The sequence below is a fragment of the Strongylocentrotus purpuratus genome, unplaced genomic scaffold (assembly GCF_000002235.5).
Source record: "Strongylocentrotus purpuratus isolate Spur 01 unplaced genomic scaffold, Spur_5.0 spur5_scaffold_1, whole genome shotgun sequence".
NCBI classification, from domain to species: Eukaryota; Metazoa; Echinodermata; class Echinoidea; order Camarodonta; family Strongylocentrotidae; genus Strongylocentrotus; species Strongylocentrotus purpuratus.
This window is the reverse complement of record NW_022145594.1, coordinates 26831206-26841348: the sequence shown is the minus strand read 5'-3', so window position 1 is coordinate 26841348 and position 10143 is coordinate 26831206. Positions and strand designations below refer to the sequence as shown.

The following is a 10143-nucleotide window of genomic DNA, read 5'->3' as shown; positions in this document are numbered from 1 at the left end:
CCCATGGCATGTGAGCTTTTGACAGAAGCTAGTAGGCAAAAAAATGCCCAAATGCTAGGTCACTGGATTTGATATGACCTTTGACATGAAGGCCCTGTCAAATCTGGCTCACTTCAGTGATAAATAATGGCTTGCGTCAATACCAATCAAATAACTACTGCTTGATTCCATGGTCACAATTAAAAGCTACAATAATGAATATTATATTCCTGAACAGCCTACAGCAAAGCTCGACAAAAGTAGGTGTCAGGCTCACATAGACCCTAACATATACTATACAAGCAGGGGTCAAGGGTACCTGTACCTGGACCCCTAAAATTATGTTCTGGACCCTGAGGAATATATGTTGGGGTGGAGCCTTACCATAAGGTACCATAACTCCAAGCAGTTCCTCATATATGGGAACATTTACCCATTTACCAAAATTAGGCATAAAGAAACTTTGGATAAAATACCTTATCCAGTCATAAGCACTACGGAAGGCATGAACACCTCCAATAATCATCTTGGTATAAAGTAAATTAAAAGGAAAAAGAAAGTACTTTTAACCACTATATTCTTTCTATGACCTCTTGGATTTGCCAGGCTTCCTGACTATTTCTCGGGGCATCTAAAGGCTGAAGCTCGTGTAAGGGCAATAGTGTTTACTATTGCTCGATAAGCTGTTCACATTTGTAGCCTTGTAATCATGATTGCTTTGGGTCACATGGTACAAGGGAAGCTACTTCTGTACAATATATAATGGGCAATATTACAACATTTCGATATGTGGAGTGTTCTGCTTTTATACAACTTCGTACTTGTCCACGAGAAGAGCGACATCTGATGAAAACTTGACTGGCTGGTCACTTTCCACGGATAAAACATCCTCAACCTACATGACAATGAGATTAGAGATGGAAGAGAGAGAGAGAAAGAGAGAGAGAGAGAGAGGAAGCAAGAAAACAGGGAGGAGAGAAGAGAGACAATGGGTACAGAAGGAAAAGAACAAAACATAAGTTAAAACTATGTTTTACTTTAATACTATATCAAAGCTGATGTTAACGATGAATAATGAAGAAAGAACAAAATCATCACGATGTTGATGACGGTGATCATGATGAAAATGAAAGACCTAGGTCTAACTTTCTATGTAAAACCTGACTTAAAACAAGCACTAACCCAGGAGCAGGATTACATTTTAATACAATGCAGGCACAAAAAGGGACACAGGTACTAGGGGACATTACATATCCACCATCGCTTTTCACTCCTTGTGGCCTTGGAGGCAGGTGATAGATAGTCAAGCCCTGGGAAGCAACTCCCCTGGAAATGCAACTGACACCTATGCGGAAGAAGTCATGGCTAATCTGCCATTATCGGTATATCGTCTGTTTGGAGCCAGAAGGGTGTTAAGCCGTATAATTTCAACACAAAGTTAATCCCCTTCTGGCTCTAAACAGACAGTGTTATGTAAGGGCAATAACGTTGGACCTGTCAACTGGACTCCTTTAGAGTCCCGAAGTGTGATGTCATAATGGCCAATTTGTCAAGGTTGCCGATTCCAAACAGTTTTGTGCTGGAAAATGGTGTGATGATCCCACCAGCCGAAACACTGAATTTGCCCTGCTCCAGCATGTTGCTTGGATGATTTTGCGGCAAACCTCATGCACAGGATCTGTTGTTTAGATCCTGTGACCTGGACAATGAGCAGTTATGATGTTAACACTTCTGGGGGGGGGGGTGTTTCACAAAGATCCTAAGTTGAACTTATCTCTAAGTTGGACTTAACAATTATAGAAAGCTGTTAGCATCTATGAAATAATTTTGTAAAAGTTATCTTAAAAGGCATAAAATGTTGGTTCAAATCATTTAAATGTTCAATAAATGAAGGAGATTTCATGTTCTTGATGTGGAATTTTTATAAAGTCTACTTTAATACTTCATTTTTCGCTTTTGAATATATTTTATTTTAAGGCTACAAATGGCTCTCCATAATTTTTAAGTCCAACTTAGAGCTAAGTTTGACTTAGGATCTTTGTGAAACACCCCCCTGTACTCTATGTACACTCAAGATTCAACTCACCTGCAGATCACAGAAGGACTTCCTGGAGATGAAGTTGACAGTTATAGGGAAGAAATCATCAGGTTGTCCGGCGATGGCAAACTCCATGCTACCGGTCTTGTTGCTCGCATCGATCAATTGTAGGCTCCACTCGAGCATGTTGTGCCTAGAGTCGTGCTTGTAGTTGCCGTCCGCTTCACTGACTTTGGGGGCGCCAACACCAGATCTATTGTTTTGGTAACAACAAAAAAAAGGTAAAATATACAGAGTACGAAGAATGACTACATTAAGGGGATCTGAGAGTAATAACAATTGGAATGCCCCCACACTGAGACAACCACTTAACTAAATAACTAAGAGATATAGAAGCTACAACCACCCCCCCCCCCCTCCCCGTTCCTCCAGTGGTTGTATATAAACATATTTGCAATAATTATATTAAGGGTGAATATATGATTGAACAATTCTGGGGAAGTTTAGATTTTTGAAGTTTTGTAGGACATGGGAAATTGTACGGGACCTCACAAGATACGTCACATACTTGAGACGTATTTGTGTTTTATTGATTGCACCTTCAAAAATTCATAACTTTCTTATTCTTCATCGGTTTTTGTTCAAACTTTCACTAACCTGTTTCTCTCATTTTGTGTGCTTCAATTAAAACAAGCTTAATACCAGAGTGGACTATCCTTTTAAAGCCCCAGTGTACTATTTATAGCTACTTGCGCCCTCTATATATCAAACAATGCCTAAGCGGTGACCGTTGCACCCCATGGCCCCCTGTTTTCTTATGTTGAGAGCTGAGTTGATGAGATAATCACCTGTCAGTGACCATTCAGGGAGGTCTAATCCCCCCTGGCCAAACTAGTGCAGATAGGCTCTAAGATAAACCACTTTCGTAAATTTGGTCCAAATTGTCTACTTACGGCAAGGGGATGTTAATGACCACATCTTGAAGCTCCATGTGCTCCTGTAGAAGCTCGTATTCTATGTTTACATCACAGCCGCCCTCATTGTTGGGCGATGGCCAGCAATTGACTGTAGAAGAAAAGAAGGTGACAAGTGACAGATTAATTTAGATTAATTTAGGTCAGTATGAAGAGTCAATTTAGGCATTTCTTCCTAGAATACATTTTACAGAGCTCACTAAGAAAACAAAGAAAACAAATAAACACACACATATTAAATCTCAAATTCAACACACATCGATAATCCCGTTGCCTGAAACCTTCCAGTAAATCTTTAGAAAAGAGTACTATGACGCATCTAAATTAAACTACCTGTGTGAAAGTTTAAGTGTTATTGAAGTTTGGGACAACTTCTTTAAAGCAAGCTGCTAATTTTTTGAGATCACCAAAGGATGCAATTTTAGTAATCAGTGTTGCAGATATCAGAAGCAACCAGGTGACAGACGGCTTAAAGTCCTTTCCCAAAGACTTAATAATAAGGATTAATGTCTTATTAAAGAGCAGCAGTGAAGCTGCCACCAGTTCCCCGAGAGAGTGCCGTCAGTAACTAGCAAGAGCTACTGGTACTTAACCACTTTTGCAAGCAGCCTTCATGATTTTGTTATTTAAAAGTGCAGGTGGTATTGGCGCTTCGCGAAAGACATCTACTACTAAAGAGCAGTAGTGAATGACTTGGTTTTGAACCCAGAACCTCCGGTAACGAAACCACTAAGCCATCTCTTATTGATGATTTAAATAAATGTGAAGAATACTCACTTAATAAGGGGATCAAGGTCTCATCTGTCGATTGAAACCTCCATTTGAGGACACCGACATCATTGTTGACTGGGAAAGGTCTGTCTGGATTCTTCATGCCGATGCAAGACTGAGATGCAAATAACTTCTTGTCCACGTTGGGATGCGTCTGTAATGAAAACACAGTGGAAACGTGTTATAGCGAGGTCCTCGGGACCAAGAAAAATATGTTGATATATCAGAAATCTTGTTGTATCGGGGTAAAAAAAACAAAAGAATATAAAGAGCTGGGACCAACAAAACCACCTCGTTATAACAGATTAAGTTGATTTATTCATTTATCTATAACATACTGTAATTTTGTACTGAATAATATTGTGCAATTGTGGTGCTCTCGTCCCTGCTTTTATTTTGTGTAAGGACATTGCTTCACTTAATGGCTGCTGGGACAACAGCACCACAGCGCCTAGAAACAATGTATTAGGCTCGTTAAAAATGTGATCTATTATACCTTGTTATATCAGAGCTCTTCATACTGAGGTTTCACTGTAATATTGATTAAACATTTTTTATATAGCTCATAACACATTGGGATAATTGTGCGTCTTTATGCGCTGTACAGAATAAAATAAAGAAGGAGTGAAAATGGTGCACTGGGTTGAAAATTGTGAGTTTTTACAAAGTGCTTAATAAATATTCTGTTCAAATTACTTCTGAACTTGTCGTACACGTAGTAGGAAAAGGGGGTAAATGGAAAATCATCAGACAGAAAAAGTCTGGAAAGAAGACCGATTGTGACATTTGACCTAGAGAATATAACCTGGTTTTAGTAAAAATGAAATCTTGAGTTGTCTCATGCCTGATAGTCAACAGTACAAAGAGAGAGGGCTGAGTATTGGTAAGATTTGAAAGAAAAAAAGAAAAAAAAAATTGGGGTGGGGGGGGGGGGGGGGGGTGAGGTGGTGTGGAATTTGTATAAACATGTGTGAGAGCATGTCACAGCAGCAATATCACATGAATACGATTGAAATGTTGTCATATTCCAAATATGACTAGAAAGAGAGTAAAACTCAAAATGCTTGTGTGGTCCCACATATCCAGATCTGTGTGCAGTGATTTCTCTGCTTGTGATTGGCCACAAGATTTGGCTTCTTGATACCATTGTGAAGATTCCTAAACTGCACAATACACAATTAAATAATATGATCAACCATTCCCATAGCTTGTAAACAGTTCCTTTCACCCCGCAATTGCATCGATTTTTAAAACAAGAATTTATATAATACCTGTAATTGAGCTCCCTTGTCGTCATTATTCACGATGCCGATCTTGATCTTTCCGTACTTTTGGTCTGTGATACGTAGTGTGATCATACCGTGGACGTCTAGAGCTTGAAGACCGCCATCTCTACCTGTCGAGACGGTCATCTTCTCTTCAACTCGCAAGTGAATTCTGAAGAGAACCAAGAGAAATATGGACTACTGTAAGAACTAAATACATGGTGATTAATATTTTTATCCACCATGGCATCGAATCGGCTTGAATGGAAGCAGAAAATCAGAGAGAAAAAAAAGAAATGGTGAAAGTTTGAGGAAAATCTGAAAACAAGTCAAGAATTTGAGGTTTTAAAGTTGACATCTATCAAACAAGAATTCGAAACTTTGTCCTTACCGTCGCATGCACGTTGTATACAAAATCAGCTTGTAAATGTTAAGCCTTGATAACAGACAATGCAGAACTACCCCCCCCCCCCCCACAACAACAAATTAGAAAATATTGCAGTTGCAAAATAGAAACACATAGAGCATAGTGTACTTCACATTTCTGTATCTCACAACACACAAATAACCTCTCCATGCCTATCTGACTTTCATTTTTGTTTTGCTGTAGCACTACTTTGTTACAGTTTAGCTTATCATGCCCCTTGTCAAGGGGGCACGCTACAAGAGTCCTATCTCGCACCCCGGGGCAACGTGTCTGACACGGCCGGTTGTAGCAACTACTCCGAAGATCAAGATTACATTAATCTTGATCTAAGGAGACACGAACGAACGAAGCTCATCATGTATGATGAAGACTTTGCTTTAGTGAGCCATGAGAAAACAAAAGAATAAAGCTACCTATGTGATAACCTGTATAAAAACATCAGGCATGGTACATACCCTTCTGTTTTGCTGGCCGGTGTGACAGTTTTGGCGACATTTGAAGACTGTCTACTCTTGGAAACGTTTGACGTGACTTCCTCCCCTTCTAATCTGAGTTTATCCACAAAGATATCTGTGCTCTTGGTTGACTTGCCCAGCTTCATGGCCTTGCCTGTGGCTGATGATCTGTGTGGACGGAAAAGAGAATTGCCAAATAAAGCACCAGGGGAGCATTTCACAAAACTTGTCATCGGTGACAAATGACTTTTTTTTTTTAACAAGCTACTGAAATCCTTGCTTCTGATTGGTCATCAGCAGATTTGTCACTGATTTTTGTCATTTGTCATTGAAAAAAGGGCTTCGTGAAACGGGTCCTAGGTCATTACTAATCGGAGGGCTGAATAGACCATCGTGGTCACTCAACATCAAAATGTGTACACCGGACTGTCAATTCTGCCCAAAAGGACAATTGATCTAATGTGAGCCATAAGATATAGTGGAAGGGATTGAGTTATGAATGGGCTTTAGGTTACATTTATGGTAAGGTTTGTGTTGGTTCAAGCTTTGAATTTAAAATTCAACTACTGTTCGAATTTGAAAGCAGACATATTGTCCCTGAAACAAAGTAATACCTCTATTTCTGGTGGTTAATGAACTCACTTGATAGGTTTTGACGATTCCATAGGTTTCTCTGGTGTGACTATCGACATCGAGCTTGACATCGACGACATACCCGATGAGCTGGATGAACCGTAGCCCCCGCCGCCCCCTCCTCCGCTTCCGCTGCCATAACCTCTCTTGCCCGACCTCATGGCTTCTTGCCTCTGCTTGGCTAGCTCCCTGGCTCGTTGTTGCATTTTCTGCTTGGCTTCTTTCTCTTGAGACTGCAGAAAGAGAAGAGGAAAAATAGTTTAATAGTATTATTACTAATAACAACAACAACAAATCTGTATAATACAGTCTCTACTAAGCGCTTTCCAGGATAAATTATTATTACTCAGGTCATCAGAATCATTCATGCACAGTGTCCGCCATCTCCACTCCCTGGGGAGTATTCCCACCATTTGGTCACCATGACGTCATATAGCAATTACTATCGCAATGGGTTCCGTCTTCCTGCAAGGCCCCTATTTCTCTCTTGGGTATGGAATGGCAAATCTTCCATTAAAAAATGGTCTAGCAACACCCCTTTGTGACAGCTACTCACCTCTCTGACCGCTTGGTATACTTTCTCTTCATGCGAGTCCATCTCTGTGAAGGTGCGGATCTGGGCCAGGTTCACGCTCTCCCTGTAGCCGAGGGCAACGATCTCGTCAAAGGCAAAAATGAGTTCAAAGGAGTGATCAAGGATTTCACTTTCTTCCATCGCTCTGCAATACTCTGGGATCTGGAGAGGAAACGGGAAGAAAAAAGGAAAGTTGTAACTGAATAACAGCCCAGAAAACTTAAAATGAAAAGCATTTCTTAATTGAATTTAACCCCCCAACTGGGCAAGCACAAATAGTATCAAACTTTTCCAATAAATATTCTAATACTAGTGCTGTCATGAAACGTTTTAACCTGCCCGAGAGGTGCACATATCTTTATCATTTATTGGTTTATTTTACTTGAAACAATAAAATATATGAGCATGGGGGGCTGAAGTTTAAAATATTGCAGACCTGTGAAGAAAATGGGCTATATCTTGGGAGTTTGAAGTTTAAAATATTGCAGACTTGTGAAGAAAATGATCATTGTTTTCATCAGTGGCCATTGCAAGCCTGTGACTAATTTTTATTTTTCAGCTTGTAAACCATAAAAAAAGAATAAACATTCTAGTACAGTGATCAAACTTATTCAAGGGATTTTTCAGATGATATCTCACATTTGCAATTTTGCATAATAGCATTATTATAGGTGTCATGGTCGAGTGGGTACATCGCCGGACTGTCGATCACTAGGTCCACGTTTCGAGTCCCGCCGCAGCACAAAAGATCTAGTGCAAGACATTGATCTATATTTGCCACACTCAACCCAGGTGATGTAAATGGGTACCTGGCAAGAATTAATTCCTTGAAATGCTAGAGCGCTGTAATGGCAGCACAGTAATAATATCCAAAGTTTGGAAGCGCTTAGAGACTCAAATATGGTTTGTGCTATATAAAAGCTGAGAATAATTATTATTAATATTATTACAGAAAAGAACTTTGAACTCACCACACGGGAAAATAACCTCAGGGTCTCCAGGTCTTCAAGGATGTTACTTGTCTTTGTGGTGATGAGAAGCATGTACAGCTTCTCCAGGGGTTGGTACACGTACCTCACGCTCTCCGTCTCCACGAATGTGTGCTGCTTGCCCGTGTTCATCAGCTTGGGGAACGCGGCCAGGAGCCCCTCGATGCGGGATCTCGTCATCTCCACAAACTGGCGGGAGACAAGAGCCTTCCCGCTCTTGGTGCAAATGGCGGCTGCTAACAGCACCTACAGAAAGGAAAGAGGTTTTTTAAGAAGAAGGAGAAATATATATAATATATACACGCATCTCATGTGAATGTTATACGTACATTTGAATTAAAAAAAACTTTGTTATAGTATTCAGCAATAATGGTCATAAACTGACCGACTTGCCTAAATTAAACAACAGCAACAGAGAGAGAGAGAGAGAGAGAGAGAAAGAGAAAAAGAGAAAGAGAAAAAGACAGAGAAAGAGAAAGAGAGAGTGTGAGTGGGAGAGAGAGAGCGAGTGGAAGAGAGCGAGAGAGATAGAGAGACAAGAGACAGAGGCAGTAGTAAAAAGGGAGAGCAAAATGAAGGTTAAACTTTTTTTAAAGCTATACAAAAACTTGGACTTCAACCCTTAAACCTAATCACTGCATAATGGAATGCTGAGTTTGAGTTAGGGCAGAGTTGTATCCCAAAACCAAGAAAAAGAAGGAGAGCTTCTGGCACAGAGAGCTCATACTCAGCTTCACTTAGAGAGAACCAATCCAGCACATTACAGTACCTCAAGAACCTGCATTTATCTGTTCAGACTTTAGAGTTAACTAAATTCACCCAATGTTACTTCCGTAGCATTAGTGTAAACATAGACTTCTATGTGTACAAAGATGTTTTTTAATATTTTCTCTCAAATTAAATACATATTGTACAAATCATTCATCAAAATTGCATATAACTAGACTAGATCTACATATTCTTGGTAACAAAATTGGATGCACTGTACATTAAATTTGCAATTATAAAAGGAAAACAAGTAGTCTAGATCTAGATCTACATTTTCATAGACAGTAGGGGCGCTGGTCTGAGAATAAGGATCGTCCTCAAAGATAGCTTGATAAACGCAGACAAATGTTGTTCTAAAAAACGAGGATCATCCTTTTTTTTTATAGGCGCTCTGCTGGTTTTGGGTTTCCGAACCGCACGCCGACGATCGAAAAACGAATTTTGCGAATTAAACTAACCCCAGTTCACTCATCACTGTCTACTGTAACGGGTTGTCCGTCTTCCCGAGGATTTATCGCTCGTACTGTCACAGTCATAACGTGAAAGTCTCTGCACAAAAGTCAATGTGAAATGCTTAAAGAAATGCATAAAAAAAAGCATCGCGAAATCCGGTTTTTGCATCGCCAACGCGGGGATCGGAAATAAGAATCGTCCACATTCGTGAAAATGCAGACGATCCTCCTCATTCTCAGACCAGTCCCCCTAGACTAGATCTACTGATAGTCTGATTATTCTATAATCTATGTATCAGCTCAAGGATTTACTTACAAGAAGTTTGCAAGAACTAGGTTAGTTTTAACATATAAGGCCACTGCAATGCCAATGCCAATGGCAATGTACAACTCTGTGACTGTGTAGTGATATTGACAAAATGACAGAGTGACAGAATCATTAAAAAAAACTCGAATGGAGTCATCTTTATTATATTTAAAATATACATTTTAATAATTCATCACACTTTTCTGATTGCTACTAATGATAAGTTAGCTAAAATTGTCATACCATCTTCTTAATATGTATCCTTGTCGAATAAAACAGCAATTTCACTGTCCTAAGCGCAAATCTTGTCCAGTTAGCTACACGTATTCATGGGGCCACGTACGGTGATGTGGAGATTGAGACGGATCACGCCTTGGGCGGAAGAATATGAGAAATCGTTACACTTCTTTCTTGATCTACAGAACACAAATCGGTTCGTGTGAACAAAATATACTCTTTTCTAATTTTATATAAGTACTTAAGGTAATGATTACGTGTATGAGTGTTATTA

The 10143-nt window shown here is 39.7% G+C and overlaps 1 protein-coding gene across 1 annotated transcript; it reads right to left on the bottom strand.

The window, feature by feature from the left end:
- Nucleotides 1-658: 658 nt before the first annotated feature.
- LOC575187 (coatomer subunit delta) lies at nt 659-10005 on the bottom strand. The gene is made up of 10 exons (XM_774917.5): nt 9876-10005; nt 8088-8351; nt 7099-7278; nt 6552-6775; nt 5910-6077; nt 5034-5199; nt 3769-3916; nt 2971-3082; nt 2066-2270; nt 659-874 (listed from the first exon to the last, which is right to left on the bottom strand). Exons 1-10 carry the CDS (start codon nt 9876-9878, stop codon nt 785-787), a joined length of 1560 nt encoding a protein of 519 aa, XP_780010.1. The 5' UTR covers nt 9879-10005; the 3' UTR covers nt 659-784.
- Nucleotides 10006-10143: the final 138 nt, after the last annotated feature.